This window comes from Phocoena sinus, chromosome 12 (genome assembly GCF_008692025.1).
Source record: "Phocoena sinus isolate mPhoSin1 chromosome 12, mPhoSin1.pri, whole genome shotgun sequence".
In the NCBI taxonomy this organism is placed as follows: Eukaryota; Metazoa; Chordata; class Mammalia; order Artiodactyla; family Phocoenidae; genus Phocoena; species Phocoena sinus.
Window position 1 is genome coordinate 76400959 of NC_045774.1, and position 26455 is coordinate 76427413.

Below are 26455 nucleotides of genomic sequence, written 5' to 3' on the forward strand. Positions count from 1 at the left end.
AGTGCCTGCTGTGTATACATTTACCTTATAAAATTAATGTGTCCATCCTTACTCTTTTTTTCCTTATGAAGGCCTACACTTCCTACTGACACAATCCAAAAAGGGAGCGGCAAAACAATGAAACTACAGGATCCTGTGGCTTGGGGGTTACTAGTTGAACTGGGCATGCTCAGTCGCCAGGCAGATTTTTTTTTTTTTTTTTTTTTTTTTCGGTGAAGTGGAAACTACAACAGAGCGTACCGTGCGCACGGAGGTGGGCGTGCCCTCGTGGAGTTTAGAACGTTGCCGCAGCCAATGGGGCCTCGCGGCCGGCTGCCGGGGCTCCTCATTGGAGGAGCGGGGAGGCAAGCGAGTAGAGGGCCCCTGGAGGGAGCCGCGGAGGTTCAGGTCCCGGAGGCCGGGCTACGCCGAGCCTTGCGCGTGAACAGCTGCGGCGGGGGCAGCCTCCAGCGGCGGTGCCAGCATCTAGCGGCGGTGCCAGCAGTTCCAGCCCGTTGCTTTACTTTTTAGCTTCACCAACGTCATTATGCCGAAGAGAAAGGTAAGTCTTACCAAAAAACATTTCAACGGCCTTCAAATTGTGCTAACAGCAAATCTTGTCATTGCAATGGATGGCGTGCAGTGCACTCGGTAGTAACTCGGGGGTTGCGAGTCTCTTTGCTTCTTCAGTGCTTGTTTTCAGTTGCCTGTTGCAGACATTGCGCCCTCCCTCTGTCCCCATCGATCTCTGAATGTTACTTTCTTTCCGGCGACCCGGCTTCCCTTCTTTTTGAACTCATTCTAGCCGGAATGGTTTCCACCTCGAACAAGAAGCAAAAGCGCTTTTCACCCCCGCTTCCAGGAGGGGAGTTTCCTCTTTACAAACTGCTAGGTTGCGGTTAGTGTGGAGGAAAAGCAGCACGGGGTGGGGAACAAGTCCACGCATAGGGAGATAGAAAATGAATCCAATAAGTCGGGCAGATGTCGGGGTTATTCCCATGTGGGCCGTGCCCACGCCGGTGCGCAGCGATGGCTCTGAGGCTACAGGAGAGGGAAAGCCATGTTTAAAATAGCGCTCACTCCCCTGCTCGCCTGCGCTGCAGACCCGTATGTACCAACTCCAGTGTCAGGCAGGGCTGGGGACGGCGCAGGCGGGGCCGGGGTGGCTGGACTTGCCCGCAGTTGGCGGCGGCAGCCGCGGAGTTGGCCACATGCAGGACGGGACGCCGCCGGGGGCGCGCGCACCGTGGCTGCAAAGGGCAGGGGCCACCGGGTCCGATGCGGGGACCCAAACTCACACTCGGTCCCGGAAGGCGGGGTCCGCGTGCTCCCGCGCCCCTGGGTGTGTAGGGGGCACTGGGGTCACTCCTGGCGGACTATTATGTCCCCTTCCGCACAGGCCCCGGACACCAAGTAACTCGCATGGGGACGCACGTTTCCCTCGGAGTCCGGCTGCGACTTGTCATTGTCCCAGGGAGGAAGGGAAGGCTTTCCTCCCGCCCCGAGGCAAAACCGCTGTGTAGCGGCTGTGTCTAAGAAAATGCCTTGCTCTCGTGTTTCCAACGCTGTTAACCAGTGAGGGTGTTAAATCTGAAGCAAAAGGGCAAATAATATTCTGCTTTATCCGTTAAAGATGGTGGAATGATTTGCGTGTGTGTAAATGACTGAATTATTTTTAAAATATTGAAGCTTTAAAAATACAGAAGCTTTTGCCATTTTATCTGTCTTTACTAAGAATTTGGTGGAAACTTGTCTCCTCCATTTTTTTAACAATTTTTTTTTTTTTTGCGGTACGCGGGCCCCTCACTGCTGTGGCCTCTCCCGTTGCAGAGCACAGGCTCCGGACGCGCAGGCCCAGCGGCCACGGCTCACGGGCCCAGCCGCTCCGCGGCACGTGGGATCCTCCCGGACCGGGGCACGAACCCGCGTCCCCTGCATCGGCAGGCGGACGCCCAACCACTGCGCCACCAGAGAAGCCCTCCTCCATTTTTAAAAAACATTATTATTAAAAGTTTTAAAAAAATCTTAGAGTTTATTGTGCGCATACTATGTGCCTCATAGTGTGGGCAGAGTTTGATTTAACATCTAGTTTAATCCTCTCGTTTAACCTTGACAGGGGTATTCCATGGAACTGGGGCTTAGAGACAGGAATTTACCCAAGGGTCTCAACAACCAATGGCTAGTACCAGAGATTTAATTAGATGCTGCAGGTCTAGAGGCTTTATTTTCAGACATTATTTACTCATTCTCTTCATTTAGGGGTGGGTGTGTCAAGAGGAGTTTGAAATGCAAAGAGACTCCCAGCCTAAGAAGATGGATGGCATATTGAGTACTAACAATTTAGGTTCATTATTTAAACTTAATTTTTATGAAAGTATTGTTTTTGCATTACTAGAACGAAGATATTTGAATGAGACCACAATTTTCAGCATTTTATCTTTGGTTTAATGACGAAGCTGGGAATTCTAGTAGAGTCACCAAGAAATGGGTTGCTGAGTGAGTTGATGCCATCTCCTTTCTTGGGAATTATTAACAAATTTAGACAAATAGTAGGTTAGAGGTGCACAAATTCTTTATTATAGTGGACCCTGATGTGCCGGAATCCTTGTTGTCCAAGGGTCAGAGTTGGTGAAACCATTACTCTTACTTTTCCTCATTGCCCGCCTCTCTTAGGGAAATAGAAGGGAAGAAAAGAAGAGCAGTAGAGGAACTGGCGTTTTAACTATTGTTTTATTTCCCTAGAAGGCAGGGAAGAAGCTAGCCATAAAGAAGCTAGCCAGGCATCCTGGGACTAGGGGAAGACCTGTGTGCAGGCACCTGTGTGGCATCCTAGGGACATCAGAGTGTTTTCAGAGGTGGGAAAGCTCTTCTTGATTAATAGAAATGCTCTTCATTTATACCCATGGCCAAAAGACCTGGACTGGTACCTGGACAGGAGCAGCCACAAATTAAACATGGCTTCCATGGCCATCCCATCTACAAGGCAAACCTTGGAGCTGCCTCACGGAACGCTGGAGTTCACGGAAGCTTACATAGGAACGAATAGTCGTTAGGTAAAGGCTGCCTAGACGCAAAGAAGAGAACTGGAGACAGTCTGTGTGTTGCTCTGCAGGGTCTGTGAAGCTGGGGTATCATGTACATATTGCTCCACGATATTTTTCTTGGCTGCAGCACTGCCTGTTGTACATTATAAGTTTCGAAAGTGTCCCCACAATGTTTTTTTTTCTTTTTTTAACCGTCTTGGCCCCTTGTTTTCAACTTTTCCCAGAAATCAAGAAAGGTTATTTAATGAGCACTGTTGAGGCTGCAGAGTAAGAAACAGCACTAATAAAGTCAGTAGAAACATCTGGAATCCTAGCACTGCTTGCATGCCATAAGGATATAAAGTTTACCCTCATAGAGCTTCTGTTTAATTCAATGAGGTGATACGGGTAGTGGCCACAAAACAATTGAATAATATTAAGCCTGTATATATGTCCCAGAATACATAGTAAGATAGATAAAGAAAGAAGGTTGAACTGGGGCCTGTCTTGAAAGTGTGTGTTGGCGGGGGGCGGTTTCAAATATACAAAGAGAAAAGCAGGCATTTTCTGTTTTCAGGCATTTAGATGCCTCTTCTGATTGTATCTCAACATGACCAGGCCTCAGGTATATACTGTACCTCGAAGGCCACAGTATCCACGTTAATATAAAACATTCTTATGACATTTCTTTTCTTTAAATATATATATATATATATATATATATATTTTTTTTTTTTTCCCGGTACGCAGGCCTCTCACTGCTGTGGCCCCTCCCGTTGCGGAGCACAGGCTCCGGACGCACAGGCTCAGCGGCCATGGCTCACGGACCCAGCTGCTCCGTGGCACTTGGGATCTTCCCGGACCAGGACATGAACACATGTCCCTTGCATAGGCAGGCAGACTCTCAACCACTGCGCCACCAGGGAAGCCCTATACAATTTTTAAAGGTTACTTTCCATTTACAGTTATTACAAAAAAAAATTGGCTATATTCTCCGTGTTGTACAATACATCCTTGAGTCTGTCTTACCTTTGTGAGTTTTATCTATATCTTCGTGTGTGATAGTCATAACTACACGAAACCAAATGGTTTTTATAACTGCGGGAGTATTTTTTGAAGCAGTATAGCCCTCAGTGGTGACGAGTTCTTCAGTTAGCGTTCCATCCTTTCCCAAGTTGGCGAGATTTAAATAAAGTTGAGTTTCCTCTATTCATTACCTAATGGGTGGTGGGTCACCACCCACTAATTCCTAGACTCAGGTGGTGGTGGGACAGTGAATGACTGAGTTCTAGACTGTTCTGGTCAGACATCTACGAATGCTTAACAGTGATCACGCTGTTATGTGATGACCTGATGGTCTACACAGAGACCTCAGCCAACAAGTCCTAGAGCCATGGTCCTGGCATGAGTAGCAAACACATTTTCACATCCTTCTTTTTATTTTTCCAGTTCTTCATCCCTGGAACTATTGGAAATGTCTAGTGTATCACATCAGAAATTTTCTCTAATGAGGCAGTTTTCCAGGAATTTGAGATGTAAACACTAGTCTCTCTTTACAGTTAAAATAAAGGTTTAGGGAAGAAAAGTCTGTCTGCCTCTAGCTTTGAGATTTGAAATTACGTTTTATCTCTTTTCATAAAGTAGAAAGGCCCTGGGCTTGGCACGTGGGATGCTTAACTAACAATACTCAAGGTTTCTGATTAATCTTTCAAAGGAGTATCACATATTATAACACCAGAGACAGATTCTGTAAATGAAAATAGAGATAATTTTGACTACATAAAAATGAATATGTCAGTATGGCAAAGAAAAGAAAACTCTGTTAACAAAATTTTAAAATTTATGAACAACTGGGGAAAAAGTATTTGTACCACGTATCACTGAAAAAAGTGTGCTATTTTAGAAAGATAAGGAGGCTCACATGTCCTTATGGAAAAGATGTATATCCTTATAAGAAAATAACAGACTCAATAGATGAAAATGTTTAGTTTTACTAAAAGTCAGAGAATAGTATATTATTAAGAATAATGAGATGTGAGTTTTTAAAACCAGTCTGGTTTAAAGAAAAGATTGGAAGTGTTACTGCCCAGTGCTTAGTGACACTGACACTTCAGCAACTCTCAAGCAATGTGGATGGGGGTATAATTTCGTTTAAAAAAAAAAAAGCTTTATTGAGGTATGATGTACTTACCATAAAATCTGTTCATCTATTCAAAGTATACAAATCAGTGATTTTTAATAAATTTATAGAGTTGTGTATCATTACTATAATCCAGTTTTAAACCACTTCTATCACTCCGGAAAGGTCTCTCCCATTGTTGGCAGACAGTCCCTACTCCCACCCCAGTCCTAGACATCCACTAACCTACTGTCTGTATAGATTTGCTTTTTCTGGAAATTTTATGTAAAAGGAATCACACAGTATGTAGTCCGTTACGTCTGGTTTCTTTCACTCAGCATAGTGTTTTTGAGGTCCACTCATGGGGTAGCATGTATCTGTACCTCATTCCTTTATAGTGCCCAATAATAGTCCACTGTGTGGGTATTCGACTTTTTGTTTATCCTTTCACAAGTTTGTGGACATTTGGATTGTTTCAGTTTGGGGTTATTATAAATAATGCTGTTGTGAATATTTGTATGTAAGTCTTTGCACGGACATATTTTCATTCCTCTTGGGAAGTTTCCTAAGGGTGGAACTGGTGGGTGGTATGAAAGTCTGTCTTTAAGAAACTTCCAAACTGTTTTCCAAAGTAATTGTATCATCAGTGAATGAGGGTTCCAGTTTTTCCACATCTGTGCTCATAGCTGGTATTGTCAGGGTTTTTTGCTTATAGCCTTCTAATTAGTCTAATTTACCATAATAAGTAATGATGATGAGCATCTTTTCATGTGTTTACTAGCATAATGGATATCCTAGGTGAAACATCTGTTCAAATATTTTGCCCATTTTGAAATTGGATTGTTCATCTTATTATTGAGTTGTAAGTGTTCTTTATTTATTCTGGACACAAGTCTTGTATCAGATATATGATTTATAGATCTTTTCCTTCAGTCTGTGGCTTTTAAAGCAATTTTGTCTTGATGTCTTGCAAAGAACAGAAAAGCTTTTTAATTTTGATGGAATCCATTTAGTGTCCTGTCTAATACCTCTTTGCCTAATCTAAGGCCACAGATATTTACTTTTAGAAGTTTTATAATTTTAGCTCTTATATTTAGGCTTAGGATCCATTTTGAATTAAATTTGTGTATAGTATGAGATAAGGGTTTCAATTCTTTTGTGTGTGTATGTGTGTGCGCGCGCGTGCGCGATGTGGATACCTACCTGTCTCAGCACCAACTGTTAAAAAGACCATCTTTTTTCCACTGAATTGCCTAGGCACCTTCGTTGAAAATCAGTTCATCATAATGTAAGTCGATTTCTATCCTCTGAGTTGAGTTGCATCATCTGTAGGTTTGTCCATATGTCAATACCACATTATCTTGATTACTGTGGTTTTATAGTAAGATTTGGTACTGGTAATGTCAGTTCCTCACTTTGTTCTTCCTTTCCAAAATTGTTTTGGCTATTACATCCTTTGCACTTCCATATAAATTTTCAAATCAACTTGTAAATTTCTACAATATGCCTGCCATGATTTTGATAGGGATCGAATTGAATCTGTAAGTCAGTTTGGAGGGAACTGCCTTCTTAGCCATATTGAGTTACCCAGTCTGAATGAAAGGGCCTGATATGTAGTATGCCATCCATAAATACTTGCTGAATGTAATTGCGCCAATATTGATATGAAACCTGTATTTGAGTAAAGGCTCCAAAATGCCAGGGTTATACATCTTATTCATTCCTTCACTCACTTCATGTTAAATAAACATTTATCAAGCATCACCTTTATGCAAAGTACCATCACCTTGGGAAAGTAAGCGAATTATTGTTTTTTTCCAACCCTTTTGGAAGTGAGTAAAGGCCCTTATTTTTAAGGATCTTTCAGTCTGACAGGGTACGTAATATACATATGTCAGTATTCATAATTCAGGGCAAGAAGTGATAATGAGCCACAAGAAAAACTATGAGCTCTGAGCATTCAGAAGTTTGGTCAGCCTCTGTGTCCAAAGAAAAAACACTGGCAGAAAGTTGTTTGGTTAAAAGGGTTGGGGAGGGCTTCCCTGGCAGCGTAGTGGTTGAGAGTCCGCCTGCCGATGCAGGGGACACGGGTTCGTGCCCCGGTCCGGGAAGATCCCACATGCCGCGGAGCGGCTGGGCCCGTGAGCCATGGCCGCTGGGCCTGCGCGTCTGGAGCCTGTGCTCCACAACGGGAGAGGCCACAACAGTGAGAGGCCCGCGTACCGCAAAAAAAAAAAAAGGGTTGGAGATTATAGCTTCTTTTTTTTAAAATCACAAGAGGATCAGTGCTAGTTTGTTAATAAAGGTGATCTCTGAAGTCTTGCTTTCTTTGAAGTAGAAGGAAGTTAAATTCAAGGCCGGTTACAACATTTGGGGTTAGATTGTGTACGGTAGCTACCCTCACTCATTAGTAAAGATTTAATGATTTCTTGGCCCCTATGCTTTTCTGTAACCAACCTCTCATGTTTAAAAGGTGGTTGTCTGGGACCATGTTTCTAAGTTGACACATGTTATTTGATTGATTACCTAATTTTGAATTAACTTTGTAATCCTTCTAATTCCACTTGACCACGAAGTCTTGGGTGGCTCTGGTCTTTTTTTAATCCCCCTACATCTCCTCGCACAGGTACTGTAACTGTTTGCTGAACGAGTGCATGATTGAATCGTTTTCAAGGGAAGAAGGTAGTAACTTTAATTATTTCATATCCTTGTTGGGGAGATAGTCCAATATAGCCTGGCTTTACTGTTTACTAGCTGTGTAATTTAGGGCAGGTTACTTAACTCCTCCCTAAGCTTCTGAGTTCCTAATTTTCTGAGACTCGGTTTTCTCATCTGCAAAACTGGGCTAAAAATATGTTCTACCTCGTTGGGTCGTTGGAGGCATTAAATGAGATGGTGAATGCACAGTTCTTAGCACAGGGCCTGGCGTGTGTGAGACGGTCAATGGATGCTCATTATTGTGGTGCTGATATATTTTTAATTATTAAGAGAACTACAGTGAAATAACAGGCTTTTGATAAGCCAAGCTTCCATTTTGTAGGACCAATGGTGCACAGATCTCACCCTGTATGGCCAGTTAACTGCAATTATAGGAGTAGGTAGTGTTTGTGAAAGAACGTAAGCTTTCATCTGGTGCATTTTTACATGTTGATTTTTCTCAGAGAAAAAATTACGCTTAAGAATATTGCCACATAACATTAAAATTCCCTTGGCAAATCAGTTATCAAGTGATCCTCTTTTCCTATATTTTTTCCCCTAAAGCACTGCCTTTGTTTGCACCAAAGTTAAATAGATTCCACTTTCCTGCAGGGTACAATTTGGAAATGGCGGCTGAAGTAAACACCGTTTAATCTGTCTGCTTTCACAGTACCTAGTATGTTGAAATACGATGTTAGTCTCCTGAGTAATTTAAAAATCAGTGTTGATGATAACGAACCAAATCAAAATGTTGAACATTTTCTCCCACTGGCTGCTTATTTATTGTACATTTAACTGCGTTCTTGGAAGAGTTCAGCGGAATCATGTCTGGGTTCTTGGTCAAGGTATTTATTGAGTCCAGTATTTTTACATCTTGTGAGCATGTCCAGAAATAGGGCCATTTATATATGCCCAAGGCAAATGCATGTTCAGTCCCAGTAAGTAAATGATAGCATTATCAGAAGTAGGGAGATATAGAAAAAGGTTTTAGATCTCAAAATTGGTTCCAAAATTTAATATTTTAAGAAGAACTTATATCCGTAACAATATATACACATATTTATTCCCATTAAAATTTAAATAGCTACCACTTATTGAATACCTGTCTGTACCGGACGTGAGCTTTGTGCTTTATAGTCGTTAGAATAAAATAAAAATTAAATAAAAATATGTGAAGTTGTTAGAAATAAACCTGTGTGGCAAGTATTATGGTGCAATTTCATATTATTTCATTTTATTCTCCCCGCAGTCCTGCGAGGCTGTCCTCATTTCACAGTAAATAACATGTAGGTGGCTTTCTGTGACTCAGTCACTGTTCCCAGCACTTTGCGTTAATGAGCTGAATCGTCCAACCACCCGGTCAGGTGTGTGCTCTCCACACTGACATCTTCAGAGGTAGCGGGTGGCCGAGCCGGGAATGCAGTCCTGGCTGTCTGGCTCCAGAGCCTGTGCTCTGAACCACTGAGCCCTGTGGCCGGTCCCATCCACATCCACAGTGAGAAGACTGGGATTTAGTGCAATGAAGGCATTTCCGCTGGGTCACACAGCTGGGAAGGGACAGAGCCAGGAATTCTACCCCAGCCCACTTTTACTCAAGCTTTTTCTCCTAACCATGACACCACAGTACTTCCCGTAAATATTTATTTCTATTGGCCTCGTGTATTTTTATTTAAATCAAGGTGCCCAACGAACGAAACAGGGAAGATTCAGGAGTTATGTAAATGTGTGAGTGTCCATCTGTTTAAAATGTTGTCTTTATTAAGATATAGGCTGATGCCGTTGTTTCTAGGTACCAGTCATAGGAAGGTACCCCCCAAGTCATTATTATCTGTGATCACGCCCTAAGGCTGCCCTCAGGGTCCAGGCCTCTGGCTTCTGAAAGATGTACATTATCATGAAGCCTTCTGGGTGTTTCAGGAGCCAATGGACTGTAGGGTCATATACAAGGTATATATATGACGTTTCCTCATCCAAGCCTTGGTATCTGAGTATTGAGGGTCTAACACTTCATATTTTCTCAAATTCTACCGTGAAACTGCTGGATTTACTATTTCTAAGATGTATTGTCTTCGTTAATTTGTTATATTTCAAATAATAGGGATATGCCCCTGTGACCAGAAACATGTAAATACACTTGCATATTATACAATATACTGAGAGGTTATAATGTAAATGTTAAGTCACCATTGCTTACGCACTGGGTTTTAAAAATGAGCAGGTGTTTTGTTTTAGCAGGTGCTAAAAGCCTCGTAGTTTAGCAAAGCTTTTGGACCTAGAACTGGATGGATTTTTATTTCACAGTCCTGGATTACCAAATGATCATGTGTAATTACAAAAGTTATTTTTAAAAGATATAAAGTGATATTATTTTAAAATTATATCTTTATTATTCTGACCCCATACAAAGGTAAATACAAAGTTTACCCCAAGAGATTTTTTTTTCTTTCTTTCTTTCTCTCTCTTGGTTTTTTCTTAATTGGGTACAAGCTGTGGCTTTTTACAGTACAGTACTGGACAGAATTTGTTAAATTCTACTTCGCGGGAAGTTGTGAGTCTTGGGCCTGGTGTATGTAGGAGGTAAACATACCAAAGGCTTGAGGTGATGAACGTGTGAAGCTTTGAAGACTTCTTCTGAAGTTACATATATATGCCACATGATACAGTTTTTAACTGTATCTTTTCTATCCACTTCTCATTGCTTTCCTTTATCGCTTCTCTTAATTAAATTTTTTAATTTTACTGTTCCCCCTTTGAGTGGTCACATGTCCATCACATCAGAGCTAGCTGATTCATTTTGCAAAAATATAAGAAACATCATAACCGTGTTTATCATTTAGTAGAAATAAACTCATGTCTGAGCAAATAGGAAAATAAAGTAACTATCTGATAACATCCCTTTAAAGTCCCTGGTGTAAAAGTTGGAAGACTGGGGTCTAGTGTGGTCTCCACAACTCTTTATTGGGGGAAAGTCACTTGACCTCTTCGAGTCTCTATTCTTCATCTGTAAAATGGGAATATTAAGACAGTCCCGGTGTATCTCAGTGCTACTTAGAGGATCAAATACAGCAACAAGGTGAAAGTATACAGAGAAATGTAAAGTACTGTTAAAAATGATAGAACTGATTTGGTGTGTTGCCTTTACCTTTTTTTTTTCTGTGGTACACAGGCCTCTCACTGTTGCGGCCTCTCCCGTTGCGCCGCTTCGCGGCATGTGGGATCTTCCCGGACCGGGGCACGAACCCGTGTCCCCCGCATCAGCAGGTGGACTGTCCACCACTGCGCCACCAGGGAAGCCCCTGCCTTTACTTTTAATAGTGAGATAAAAATACTTGTGTCTGTGTGTGTGACCATTTAAAAACCCAGAATAGTACATTTATGTGCATCTCAACATGTAATTTTTTTCCTTTTTTTGTCAACATGCAATATTATTTATTTTATTTTTTAATTTTTAACTTTTTAAAGAATTATCTGACAAAAATTTATTTTTGTAAGTTTAATCTTTTTTTATTTTATATTGGAGTATAGCTGATTTACAATGTTGTGTTAGTTTCAGGTGTGTACAGCAAGGTGATTCAGTTATACATATATCTATTCTTTTTCAGATTCTTTTCCCATATAGGTTATTACAGAATATTGAGTAGAGTTCCCTATTCTGTACAGTAGGTCCTTGTGGATTATCTATTTTATACATAGTAATGTGTATATGGTAATCCCAAGCTCCTAATTTATCTACCCCCTCACCTTCCCCCTTTGGTAACCGTAAGTTTGTTTTCTAAGTTTATGAGTCTGTTTCTGTTTTGTAAATAAGTTCATTTGTATCATTTTTTTAGATTCCGCATCATAAGTGATATCATATGATATTTGTCTTTCTCTGACTTACTTCACTTAGTGTGATAATCTCTAGGTCCATCCATGTTGCTGCAAGTAGCATTATTTCATTCTTTTTTATAGCTGAGTAATATTCCATTGTATATATGTACCACATCTTCTTTATCCATTCATCTGTCAATGGACATTTAGTTCCTTAAGAAACTAAAAGTAGACCTACCATATGATCCAGCAATCCCACTCCTGGGCATATACCCAGAGAAAATCATAATTTGAAAAGATACATGCACACCACTGTTCATTGCAGGCGCTATTTACAATAGCCAGGACATGGAAGCAATCAACATGTAATATTTTTAATGGGAAATTGTGTTCTTGCTATTCCAAGAGGCTCACAAATGAGGGGGAGTAGGAAACACTCCATTACATATTATGTGTTGCTTGGCTGGGTCTACAGGTTAAGATATTTCCCACCCTGGAAGCGCTTTGCTCTCCTAGCATCCCAGATCTGCACACAGTTTTGAAATTGGGAAAGCCAGCAGAAACGACTTGGAGTGGTGTAGTGGATGAGTCGTGAACCTGAGCCAGCCTCCCTGGCCCTGAAGCACAGCTCTCCCACTGACCAGCAAGATTACCAGCCGGGTCATCTTGGGCAAGATGCTAGGTTATCTTGCAAGATGCAAGATTACCTAACCTCTCTGGCTTCAATTCCGCATTTATACAATAGACATGATACTGTTTACCAACCTCACAGGATTGTAATGAGGAGATTGACTCATTCAGATCCTTGCCTTGCACCTGAATGCAGTACAGAATCCATGTTTACTGAGATTATGGTTGTTCCTATGGTTGTTCTCGTGTCCTTTTCTAAGACTCCCATACCTGCCATCTCTGTCCTAGACACTTACATAATGTGATTAGTATGTACACAAGCATCTCACAAAGTCAGGCAAGTGAGAGCTTCGGGTCCATCCTCTTCGTTCTCCTCATGAAGAAACTCAGGCCCAGGGACATAAGATACAAGCCAGACTGCGGTCAGGCTTCGGACCTCAGCTGGGACCTTCGCCCACGATCCCATTCACACAACAGGGAGGAAGAGATAGCTCTCGTGAAAGAGGCAGCTCAGACCAAAGAGATGTGTGAAATATTTTAAATTATTTCATATTAATGATATACTTCCATTATTAAATTATGTGTATTTATACTAAGAAAAGTTCACTGAACATACTTGAAGAGGGCTTTTTCTTTGCTTCCAGTTATCTTTTGTAATGGAGTACAGTGTGAGATAGTTTCCCTAAAAGTATCTCTCAGAAAAGAAGAGTTGCTGTTTACATCGGTTCAGCCGAAGTCTTCTAAAGCAGAGTTCTTACTCAACTACTTTTATCTTGAACAACAAAATTTTATTTGGGGAAGACATACTAGCCTCATGGCCTTAATAAGCTCTTTGGGTTTATAGAAGTTGATGAAATTAATAGGCATAAGCAAGGAAGGAGGTAAGAATGAAATTTGACATCAGTTTGATTATTAATCCTTTGCATGTGATCTCTCAATCCTAAATGCTGGATTTTTAAGGGTTATTTTAAAGAAAGCAAGGCAGTATTGGAGGATCCCAAACATATACTTACAGCATGAATGAAAAGCAGCCATGCTGATGTTAAACAATGGTCCTTGTGGCTTTGAATAAATTTTCAGTGTCTGTTTCATATGTCAAATTCAAATATGTGAATATTTGAGTGTAAGGGAAGTACCTGTTATTTGGAAAACTTCATAAGAATTTCCTGGACAGTGCCCCCATTTGTGGAGGGGAATTAATCAAGTAGTTGTGTTTATGTGTTAACTTTAGCAGAAAAGTAAAGAGTTAGTTATGGACACATTTCAGTCTTTCTCGGGGTGGGTTGTTTGGATTTTTGTCCTAGAATGGTTTCTCCCCGTCTAACCAGCTTACTAGTGGACTGCCTTCTTTTCTCCAGCCTTAGGTTTATAACAGAAAACGTAAATTGATTTTAAAAGAAAATGTAAAGAAAAATAATAATAATTTAAACATATTGACCAGCAGGTTAGAGAAAAGTCCCCTCAAAGTAATACATTCCCCAGGTGAAAAGAAGTGGTTGGTGGTTGCTTGTTTGCAGGGTTACGTCTGCTCCCAGCTTTCGTGCATCAGCATGGATAACCCAGGAGTTGAGACTGGATTTGTTCTATGGCTGCTGGTAGATGGTTACTTGAATTTCATAGGTACTCTAGGCTCTCAACAAATTCACTTAAGGTATAAGCAGTAGCCCTTGTCACTTAAAATCTTAGAAGGAAAACTCTGAGAGCCTACACTTCAGTAAAGACTATTTGGAACTTTAATACAAGGTCCAGTACTCTTTGCTGAGAACCCTGAGCCCTCCTCTTTCTCCTGTGGCTGAGAAATATGGCACCAGGAGGTACTAGCCTTTTGTTCCTAGCTTCCTGCCACACCCTCAATGTTTTTCTCTGTAGTGACAAATTTGGAGGCTAAGGCCATGTAGTGCTTGCTGTTCCCAAGCAACTGTTGAAGGCTATAAGGATTTTCTCATCTTCTCTGATACCTTCCTGAGTTTGGAGCGAGAAAACTGGGTTCACGACCCCCACAAGAGCCCCTGTGTAAGGTGGTAACCACTGTTACCAGGGGAAGGAGAAGCAGGAGAAGCTCAACCGTTGGTAATTTGTCCTGTTGGTTCCTGTGGATGGTCTACAGAATGAAAATTCCAATTTTCTTTTCTTGGTTGCCTGAGAAGGGCTGCTGCTACAGTTATCTTAAGGAAACACTGTTGTGTCCCCTTCAGTGCATTTTCGTGTCTTCGGATGCAGGACCCAGGCATCTTTGTGCGATGGGAGAATGGAGACGGTGCAGTTGGTCAGCTGCTGAAGGAAGCCGGGCTCCCTCTGCCCGTCTCTCATCCTACACTCACCCAAGAGGGACAGTTCTGAATTCGCGTTTGTAATACTCTTGGCTTCCTGTTTTACCCAGCTCCAGATTCCTTCATATCAGCACAAATGAAATGACTATGAATTGTATGTCTTGAACAGAAAAGGAAGAGGCAGTGTGTGGGCCAGACTTACAAGCCATTTAAGAAATACAGAAAACACTGGGACTTCCCTGGCGGTCCAGTGGTTAAGACTCCACACTTCCATTGCAGAGGGCATGGATTTGATCCCTGGTTGGGGAACTAAGACCCTGCATGCCGCATGGCTTAGCCAAAAAAAATAATAAAAATAAAAATAAATAAAGAAAATAACTGTTTTTAAAAAAAGGAATACAGAAAGCACTAATAGTCATGGAATTTGTATTGGGAGTAGATGTGGCACTGCCGACTGGGCTTTGCTTCCACTCCCCTACCCCCTTAATACTGGTAATCTTTTTAGGGGGTTTTAAGTACAGAAAAATTCAGGAAATAATATAACATACCTATTGACCCATCACTCAGAATTCACACATTTGAACCTTTTTTATCCTATTTGCTTCAGATCTTTCTAAAAATAAAATGTTACAGATGAAGTTCAAGTTCGGAACACCCCCTTGGTTCCCTTCCCTTGTCAGCCTCGCTGGAGAGGAGCATGACCATGAATTTGGTGTGTATCCTTCCAGTCCATGATTTTATACGTTTATGATGTATATGTCACATATAAATCCATAATATTGATTTGTTTTAAAATTTGTAAAAGTGGAATCATATACCTGTATTGTTCTATGTCTTCTGTTACTTGACATTATAATGAATTAATATAATTTCTTCAGGTATATTATGATAACTAATATATTTGGACTTTTTTAATGACTTATTTTGTGGTTTCTATTTATTATGTGTTTCCCTTTAGTTTGCTCTTTTCTCCCCTGCCTTTGATTGTAAAATTTGCCTTATTCCACTTCTCCTGATTTTTAAGTTTATAGATCTTCTTTATTTTCTTAAAATGTTTAATGCCTGTCTTTAAATTTTGTTTTAACAGAGTCTAAAATGACTCTGTGTCAGTATCATTCTCCAGAACAAAAGCAGGGCCCTCCCACGCTGGGGGTGAGGATGATCTGTTCCCCCTCCTCTCATCTTTTGCGGTTGTTATTGTCTAGAATTGTGCCATCCAATATGGCAGCCATTAACTGCATAAGTCTATTAGCCAATGAGAAAGAATGAGCTGAATTTTAGTTTTAATCAATTTAAATTTAAGAACTGGTATTAGATTCAGTTATGGAAAATTTTAAATATGTTTGCAACAACCTGGATATGTGAAACTACTATAAACTTTATGATCTCTAACATATTTAGAGGGTCAGGTACTCCTGGTGAAAACTTAACATTTGAATGGAGGTGTGCTGTAAGTGTAAAATACATGCCAGGTTTTGAAGATTTAGTGCCAAGAAAATTTGTGAAATATCTCATTAATAATTTGGATATTGATAACATGTTGAAATGATAAAACTTTAGATATGTTCAGTCAAATAAAATGTATTATTACAATTAATTTCACCCATGCCTTTTAACTTTCTTCATGTGGCTGTTAGAAAATCTAAAATTACGTGTTATAATTCTATAGGGCAGGACTAATCTAGGATTTCTACTGAAATATTTTTAAACACACAAAAAATACATATTAGTATCTACAGGTAATAATTAGATTTGCCAATATATTTTATACATTTTTTCTTACATATTTTCCTTCCATCTTAATTCACTTTTCTTATCGTTGAATTTGATTATTTAGTTCTGGATCCTTGTTGAAAGAAAGGCTCTGTTGGTAGTAAACTCTCTTAGTATTTGTATTCTGACATGTCTTGATTTTGCCTTCACTCTAGAATGATAGCTGGGTACAGGATTCTAGGCTGACAGTTTTCCTCAACTCCTTGAACATTGCTTTGTAGTTTCTTATAATTTATAGATGCTTGAGAAGTAATTCTTTGAAACTAATTCATCTTTTAATTCTGATACCTTTTAAAGATTTTTCTCATTTTCCTTGACCTTCTGTAGTTTTATTATGTCTCATTGTATTTGTTTGCTTTGTTTTGTTTCCAGTTTGTTCCTTGGTGTGAGTTTTCCATCTGGAGACTCATGACTTCAGTTTAGGAAAGTTCTCACCCGTTATGCCTTTGTTAGTATCTCTGTTCTCTGCTTCTGAATGTCTGTGAGATACGGGTGGAACCTCGCAGTTAGCCACCATGTCTCCTAACCTCTCTTTCATATTATCTCTTTATTGCTCTTTCCTACATTCTGGGCTAATTCCTCAGCAGTCCGTGACAATTCATTATTTTTTCTACTGTCCCTGGTCTAGAGTTTATGTTTTGAGGTTTTTTATTTCAATGAGCCTACTTTAATTTTCAGAACTTGTAATTTTAAAAAGTGCAACTACCTGTTGATTTTTGCCAAATCTCATGCTCTTGGCTGATTTTGGGTCTCCATTGGGTCACCAGGTGTTCAGTGATCCACCTGCCTGCCAACTTGCCCTCAGATCATCTCTCAGTGGTGCTTCTGACTCCCCCAGAATCCCTGCTCTGCCTTCCATCAGGCCACCACATGTGTCCCCCACCCCTTGCTGGCTCTCAGCTCGGTCCCCATCTACTTGGGTGCTGAAGGAGCCTCAGATATGTGAATGAGATCTTTTTGTTAGACCATGGTTCTCTGCCCTTTTGACCATTGTGGGTTCCAACTGGATTAGCATAAGCCTACCCTCTCTGGGGGAGTGGGGCAAGACCCCTCTGCCTTGGAATTCCCCACATCCCGTCTAACTCACTTACCTTCCCGTCAGCCCACAAGGTGGTTGAAGTACATCTGAGATCATCTGTGTACACCCCCAAGCCTCATTTCTCCCTTTTCTTTGTTTTTATTCCTCAAGATCCCTTGGGACAAAACCTTCAGGCTTCTCTTTTAATCCCTTCATACCATGATCTCCTGCTCTCTCCAGCCTTATGGCTAAGTGTTAACGGTGGACAGAATGTGTGATAAGACAGCCGGAAACGGTAGGTCTTTCCGAAATCGTGTACCTGTTACTTTGTGTAACAAAAACAGACGACAAGGTTGTAGGGACTCTGGTTGTAAGGAAATGTGCTCAACCTCAAGGCCCTGTTCAATATGATATATCATATTTGATAATTCAGGAGACTTACATATTTTGTATAACATCTGTATAGCGATTCAGTCTGAAATGCTCTCCCCAACATCTGGCTTGAACGTAAACATGACCCTCTGAGTTAGATGTCATTATCATCTATCAGATGAAGAGACTGAGCCACAGTGATGAACTCACTGCCCCAGATCACACGTCTCCTAGGTAGAGAGCCACGGCTGAAGCCAGTGTCTTGACCTGCATGTGTGCCACAGTACCCCACTGATCCCAGGGTGAAGGTCACTTGGGTCGTTCCTGACTTGCAATTTTCTATGTGCCTGTTCATAGAATGCTCTTATGGAGAGGTTGAGCTTTGCTGGAGTTGTATCTCTTCCCCTCTCCAGTCTTAGGTTCATTCGTTCATGCATCTGAAAGTATTAACATTTTCAGTTACACCTGCTTTTTTGGTGGGGTCTTTCCAAGTTTCTCTTTCTCAATAATTTGCATCCAATACAAACACTGTTAGGTCAATGTTTAGAGAGTGATCTTTCAGTCATATTGCTGTCACAAATCCACTGCCTAGAAGAATATTGAACATAATGTCACTAGCATCAGTTTAAGCAAATTTTTAATGTCATGTAACATCAGTAGTAGCTGTGCGGTGCTTCTTTAAAAGCCTATCAGTTACAGCTGGAGGGTACCCCAGATTGAATCTACTGAGTGGCCTGATAAGTGAGAATGAGAGCCCAGCACTTTAGACAACAGAGGATCTGGTTTGTGGCCAGAAGGGTCAAGTTTGTAACCGTGGAAATGAGCAAAGCCAAATGGCTCACCTAGGGATTCGATTTTCTAAGATTTTTCTGTCTCTAACTCAGCTGGCTGATATAGCATGAGATCTGTGAGCCAGACATTCTTTGCAAGAGAGTGGGGACAGAAAAGAGGAGTTCTGGGACTCCACCCCGTGCCCCCCCCAACACCCCGCACCAGTCCAGTGGTTAAGACTCTGAGCTTCCACTGCAGGGGGCACGGGTTTGATCCCTGGCTGGGGAACTAGGATCCTGCATGCCACGCAGCATGGCCAAAAAATAATAAATGAATAAATAGAAATTTGCACCAAGAATTTAACACAATTTAAAAAAAGAAAGAAAGAAAAGAGAAGCTTTGTTTTCCTTGATTATAGAGAAGATTCCATGGATGAGGGAAAAATAATTGGTTGATTTGGGAAACAGGAGAGAGCTCCACGGATCTGGGAGGTTCTGAAGAGAGATGAATCGGTAGACGGTAACAGTGGGTAACAGGCAGCCCCAGGGAAGGAGAGGAGGTTTACTTTGTCTTGAAGAAAAGCTTTTGTCTTACTCAAAGTCTTTATCTACTTTATCTACTTCTGACCTATGTTTTACATATTACTTTATAATCTAAGTGTTTATTTTCTTTGGCTGTGCTGTGCAACTTGTGGGATCTTAGTTCCCTGACCAGGGATCGAACCCGGGCCCTTGGCAGTGAAAGCACAGGGTCCTAACCACTGGACCACCAGGGATTTCCCTATAATCTAAGTGTTTAAATTTAACCTTAACTTTTATGTGGACTTTCCATGTATTCACATAGCCTAACTATTTTTAATCGCATTGCGTTAGTAATTACATCATTTATTTAAATATTTCTCTGTTATTTACTGATCATGTGAGTTGTTTCTAGTTATTTCATATTAGAAACAGTCCAAACAAAACCGTATTTTTACGAAGTCTCTTTCTTTGAGTCTTTGTGCCCAAATTGGAGTTACTGGGTCATTATATGATTAGTCCTAAGTGTCTTTTTCATATTGCCAGGATGTTCTCTGAAAATATTATATTAATTTACAGTGTCACCAACCCCAGCAAACAGTGGGTTTTAGGAGCTTTGAATGTTTTTCTCATTTTATCAGATGAGGCATTACAGCATAGCTGATTTATTTTCCTAAGCCAAACATTTGTGCCAAATGTCATTTGCTCTTTGTATGTTTTCACCCTGGGAACTCCGTTCCTATCTTGTGTTAAATAGTTTTAATTTTCTAATTAGTTGAATAGTTTTTATCTTATTTATTGTCTTTATCCAATAAAAATATATTGGGATAATTGATATGTCTCATAAATGTAAGTGTATTTACCCCGTTGGGAGTCAGGTTTGAGCTGTCGCGAGAGTGGGAGGGTGCCTTCCCGCCCCTCCCCCCCCCCCCCCCCGCCGGGGTGGGGATGGATCAAAATCAGGAAAGAAATCAGCTGGCGTGGCCGGGCGCTGGGCCATCCTACCGAGGCTGGGAGTGTGGGAGAGAGCCTGGAGCTGACGATGGAAAAATAGGAACTCACGATAAATGTATCAAGTTGTATCAAGAAATGGGCTAGAAATTAAAGCTAGGCGAGTATGGGGTGAAAATACGCTTTTGCGCTTGGCTTAGGTTTTCCCTGCTCTCACCTTAGGGAAACAAAGTGACTGGAACATGTGTTGGGTCCCAGGCACCCCTGCTGCCGACTACTGGGTCGCTGTTCTTTACCAGACAGCAGGAGATCAATGAAAATTCCTTAGAGTGAATGTGCATTGAGAACAGGGGCTCAGATCAGTTCTTGCAATACTTCCTGGTATAATCTTAGAGCAGTTATGCAGATAAATGCAGTGTGTGTGCGTGTGCGTGTGTGTGTGTGTGTGTGTGTGTGAAACATATCCTCTTACAAACTTATTTTTCCCTGCAGAATATCATTGGTTTATGTGGTCTTTTAATATGCATTTTCCAATTTAAATACAATTCACCGAAATTCTTTCTTTCTAGTCTCCAGAAAATCCAGAGGGCAAGGATGGCTCCAAAGTAACTAAACAGGAGGTAAGTGTATCTTCGACATCCTGTATTTAGTTATTAACTGGAATTTTTAATATCGTTATGATGGTCTACATCTGAATGAATACTCTTCGAAACCAGATTGTTGAGACAACATAAACCGGAGATAAAAGTGTAGCTGTGTAGCTTCCCTTAGCCTGGATAGATTTCAGTTAGGGGCACTCGTGAGGCATTTTCCACTTGCTATGTTGTTTATGTTTCTACCTGTTGGCACTGCTGTCTGTTAAAAGGGATACTGAGAATTCCTTCTGGGCAAGGAGCGAGATAATAGGTAAATTCATCAAGGAGAACAAAGTCGGCCTTTCACAGCAAGGAAATGAAAGACTTGATTTAATAAATTCTCTGCTCCGGTGAGTGAACTATAGATTACTTTTTGGATTCTGAATATTTGCCTAAAAGGAGTCATCTCTAAAGTCAAAAACTATGAAGGATACATAAAATGTCAAAATATTAAAGTTTTTTTTTTTTTAATCAGGAAAATTCTTAGGGTTTGGGATAGTTAGACAATAAGTCAAAGAAGCTCTGTATAAAATACAGAAATCTCCAGAAAGCTAGGAAGAGATGCTTGCATTTGACCTTCCGTGGTCGTATCATGAACTTCTAAAAGGAGATGAGCTAAAAAAGCAGCCAGTGAGATGGTAACTGTGATGACAGCCATTCCCTTTTGCACAGAGCTTTACAGTGTGTGGAATCCTTGAACTTATAACCTAAAAGGGGTCATGGGAGAGACAAAAACAATATCTAGTTACGGATTCTTTGATTGGGTGACTCATACTGTGTTAATAATTCAGAGGTTGTCATGATAACAAAACCCCTACACACTATTTGTACAAGGAAGTTCGTTCTGCTGAATGGAAAATCCTTAACGGAATCTGTAAAGAAATCATTTAAAAGCAAAACAAACAGAACTGCCGATAGCCAAGTCCCCACCATCCCTTTACCCAGTATTCAGTGTCTAACATAGAGTTTGGGAGGTGAAGTTGGTGATCTAAAGTCAGGTCATTAAACAAATGCTTAGAACCAACTGAAAAATGTTATCATAGCAAAGTTCAAGTGCTTGAATTTTCTTGAAAATGGCAAAATACAATTTGTAGGACAGTTGGCTAAGTGTAATACCCCCTTAATGTTTTTAGATTTGGGCACAGAATGCATTTGGGTTTCTCCTCGGGGACCGCTATTTAAGTTGCTTTGACAGTCAGAAAACCTAGAAACCATTACACACACACAGCAGGTCTTGGATAGTGAAAACAGCCTTTCCCTCCCTTCCACACTAAAAACCATCAGGCTGGTTGGAATATATGTAAAAGATTTTTGCTTACACACCTGTCTTATGCAAATTCTTTTACCCCAGAATTTTTATTACTTATATTTTTACATTATTACTTCTAACATTTTATCTGATTCCATGTATTACCTTATTGCTAACAAAAGTCTTTCCTAGAAAAGACTCTTTTCCTGTCCGTTAAGCCAACACCAGATTAAAACTTGTGATTTGCCTTCAGGACACCAAGGCAAATTTGTTTGAAGAGGGAAAAGGTCAGTTAGTTGGTGGTGCTTTGGGGTAAGAACTGTCTGACCGTATATTGATTGATTTTTTTTTCCCCCAGTGAATTGACTGAATTTTCTAGTTATGTCATGAGTGTGCACAGCCTAGGCTACAGCCAATAGATAGCAGTTACAAAGGGGGATCCCCTTTTGAAAATCATCTTCCACTCCATGATATTTGAAGGGCATAGTGCAGAGTATAGTATCCGGACGATAAATGACCAAAACAATATGCTACAGTCATTACGCTGGGCAGCTTTCAAAGCCCTTTCACCTCCATTGTTTGATCTGATCCTTAAAATCACCCTGGAATGAGGGCAGAGAGCCTTTCAGCGTTTTCAGAGAGACATTCCAACCAAAGCAAACAAAAAATGCAGGGAGCGCTTGAATGCACCTGGCTGCACAGATTCCACAGGGAGCAAAAATCTCTGCCTTCATGGAGCTTCCATTGTAGTAGGGGGAAAGAGACAGTAAATAAAAAGTAACTGAAAATTTGCTATGAAGAAAAAGAAAGCAATGAGAGGGAGTAATTTATGTCAGAGAAGCGCTGTTTTGGTCAACACATGGGAGTTATTATCCCCATTTGAAGAGAGCAAACAAGGTACGCAGAGAAATATGTGATTTTCCCCAGGTGTCACAACTTGTAAATTGCAGAATCAGGAAAGACGTCTGCGTCTTCTGACTCAAAATCCCCTATCCTCAAGCCCCTTTTGGGGTCATCATAAAAAGCTGGTCATGGGACTTCCCTGGCGTTCCAGTGGTTAAGACTCCGCACTCCCGATGCAGGGGGCATGAGTTCAATCCCTGGTCGGGGAAGTAAGATCCCGCGTGCCGCAGGACACAGCCAAAAAAAAAAAAAAAAAAAAAAAATCTGATCATCCAGTGCCTTTTCTCTGTCTTCATTCTCCAGCCAAGGCCCTGATACACATCTTGCCTCACTTCCCAGTTTTGCAAAGAAGGGAAATTCTAATTAGCTCTTCATTTGTTTTTGAAAGTTAAAAGCAACTTGACTTGTGGGCTTTGCTTGGTACATGGTGAAGATCAGAAGCATTAAGAAATCTCATAAAAATAAATATGCTTCTGAATTCCAATGGAATGGCCCATATGTTTCAAGCAGTATTCAGCAAAGTCCAGTGACTCTACTTGCATCTAGCTCTCCCAGGGAATTTTGTCTTATTGAGATTAGACTTCTATGTTGCTTTTGCAACCAGGACACTAAAGTGAAAGACTTCACGTCTTTCATAGTAACCTTCACCGTACTTTTCTCCAACCCGGGGAATTACCAGGTAATCAATAAATGCTTAGTGAATAATACCATAGTGCCCAGCACCTGTGTACCACAGTGACAAACCCTCACATTGTTTCTGTAACTTTTAGCGATCTGTCATTCTAAAAACCTTCATCTTTTCCCTTAGAACTGCTCTTTTGGCCACTTTTCCTGAGGACTCACAGTCAACAGATGGAGAGAAATTCTCTCTTTTTTTTTTTAAAATTGAAGTATAGTTGATTTACAGTATTGTGTTAGTTTCAGGTGCATACAAAGTGATTCGGTTATACACATATATGTATATATCTGTATTCTTTTTTTAAATTCATTTCCGTTGTAGTTTATTACAAGATAGTGAATATAGTTCCCTGTGCGCTACAGTAAATCCTTGTTGTTTCTCAGGAGAAATTCTTCTTATCTTTTTATTCATAGTAGTTCTGCCCCACAGCCTGAGTCTTAAATGAATACTTTGAATTCTAGTGTTTGAAAGAGGGAAAGAGAGCAGTCTGGTCTGTTTTATATCTGGTATATATGGTCCAATCATTTATAGAATTGAAGGCTTGTGAAAGCTGATGAAATGTCCCAGGAAGGTGTATACACTTGGTGCATAATCAGTACTGCTGACTGTAAGTGAAGGTTCGTTTCAGCCTCCTGTGTCTGCAGTGAAAAAGAAAATCTCTTAGGATGGTTCCCGAAAAGGAACGTTTAAGAGAAGTCTCTTTTTTTTTAGCATAGAAAGAAGAGCTGGTAAATTTTAGCAAGAAGTCACAAAATCATTTTACAGTAAAACGTGGTTTTTAGAGACGGCTTGGTTTAGACAGCCTAGAAAGGCAAGCTCTGTTTTTGCATTAATTTCCTAGGCTTTTTATTTTGAAACTCTTGTACTCGACCTGAATTATGAAAAGGTAGCGAGTCTTCTGGATCGGAACAGCTTGCAGGCCCTTCAGAGCAGGGCTTGGTTGGAAGTCTCTCTGGAAATCCCCGGGAGGGGAGGGAGAGGATGGGGGATGGGGACCGGGGTTGGGGGCGGGGGATTTTTCAGAGGATTTGGCTTCGCTTCAATGAGATCTTATTCAGGACAGCTCGTTGGTGGATAGGGAAGCCCTTGTAAGTAATGGTTAACCTGTTGGCCGCTTTTCAGGCTCCAAACTGGATGGTAAGTGAGGAGTGGTCTTGGCATTGCACCCTACAGGCTCACACTTGCATGTCTGGCGTGTCTTACCACTCCATTCACCTCCACGTTTTACTGAGGGCTCCCGCTACGGAAGTGCAAGAGAAGGGGGTTCTGTACAGATGGGGTACAGATAGGAGACAGGGGAGGGAAGGCCAACCGGGCACACGCAGGGCGACACCAAGTGGGGGCGGGGGGATTCAGACAAGACCTGTTGAACCCCCTTTAGCAGAGAGGCCGCCGATTTTCCTCTCAGAGGGCATCTTTCTGAGCCCTCCTCTGCCGGCTGCACTTTCCTCTTGAGGCAGTGTGGGCGGTTCTTGAAGCCACACAGAAGCGTTAAGCTGAGCTCCGGTTGGTAATTGGAGGATGCTCTCCAGCATGCCCGGAAAGCATACTGAAGAAGCACAGGTTACCCACTTGCTGCCCGGTTTAAGTGATAATGCTGCCTCTTCTTTGGGGATACCCAGCACCTGCAATGAACCAGCCTGGGAAAGGCACTACAGGATTTGGGTTCTGGTTCCCAGCATGGTTATTGCTTCCAATCATCCCATGATAATCCGGCAGACGCCGCGGTGGTTCCCATGGAGCATCTGGTCCAGGCCCCGCCTCCCATACTGTGCACCCCTTACCCCTGCAGTGACGCGTCACAGCCGACACGTAGCCTGCACAGTCTCCCCGACTCGGCACGTTCTGCCTACCAGCCTGAAGTCCAGCTCAGCTTTGCACACGACCCCAAGGTTAAAATTATTCCGGAGGGCTCTGGCCCTTCATTTCCTTCTGTAGTTTAAAGAAAGATGACTTTAGCTTCCTCTAGCTATTTTCAGCGAGAAAGTTCTTCGATGTGGAGGTGGCAAGAAGCATTTCTTTGACTTTGGCCTTGACCAGCTGACCTAGACTGACAAGAGAATTCCATGATTCCTTGCAATCCTGAGCCAGGCTCCTGCTGACCCCCTTAAAAGATTATTTGTGACATTTCAGCTATTGTAATGAGGCAAAGTCTGCCTAAGGCAGCAAATTAGGGAAAAGCTTGAGTTTATTTTTTTCAGCCAGTATTCTTGCATATCCACTGTATGTTAGGTGGTACACTATTCTACTGGAGATAGAGCAGTGAACAAAACAGACAAAGTGTGGAGTATTTGCTTCCGGAACACTTTTAAAGAAAGGCAGTTGTACTTTTAGAAAGTGAAATCCCTCGGGGAGCCATCTTTTGCTGGTGGGAAGTAGAATATCGATTCTATACGTGTGTTTCTGAAATGCCTAGAACGGTTCTGCTCTTACAAATTTTCTTTGTCATGTCGTTTGCTGTTAACTTGCACCATCCTTGAAGAAAAGATTTCCTTGAAAAATACCAGCCTCAACCCAGTTTCTCGAAATTTGTAAACTTCTAAATGAAAAGATGAGATTATTAAAATGATTATTTACATCTTTCAACGTGTGCATTTCGTAGATAAATAAATGTGTTTATTTTGTTACAGGTAAAAGGAAGTCTTGCTTGTTAACTGCCTAAGATTTGGAGTCATTCTCTTTTCTAATGTAGTAACCAGGGAGGGGACTCCTGCTATTTCGGTTTCTGCACAATTATATAAGTCTCGTTTAGTATTAATTTATAAGCTTTAGTTCCATTTGTAAGGAACAAGAGTCAGACTGGACTGGTTCTTAAATAGCACCTCTGTGCTCCTGTTGCCAGTTTTATCACAAAAGTTTGGGTCGGAGCCTAAATGTGTCTTCTTTGCCTTTTCCTTGTCCACCCCACCCTCTACTGCAAAAGGCCATTTCTTTGAACCGTGAGCCTACACCTCTTTAGGAACACGTCTTCTGGAATATTCCAGTGCCCAGGGCACTTGGGGGTATGTTTCACTGTGCTCACCTGGGGAGGGTAATGGGACTCCTGCATTCTATTCTT

The 26455-nt window shown here is 41.3% G+C and overlaps 1 protein-coding gene across 2 annotated transcripts in view; it reads left to right on the forward strand.

Moving 5' to 3' along the window:
* The first annotated feature begins 350 nt into the window (after positions 1-350).
* The window catches only part of HMGN3 (high mobility group nucleosomal binding domain 3), a 31803-nt gene continuing 5698 nt past the window's right edge, over positions 351-26455 (forward strand). The window contains exons 1-2 of one of the 2 annotated variants that reach the window (XR_004352611.1): positions 351-541; positions 20501-20551. Coding sequence is in view for 1 of the 2 variants with exons in the window: in XM_032651863.1 (XP_032507754.1) it covers positions 527-541; positions 20501-20551 (66 nt within the window). In the remaining variant the exon portion in view is untranslated. The remainder of the gene's footprint in view (positions 542-20500; positions 20552-26455) is intronic. The other variant, XM_032651863.1, reaches the window with a different exon arrangement.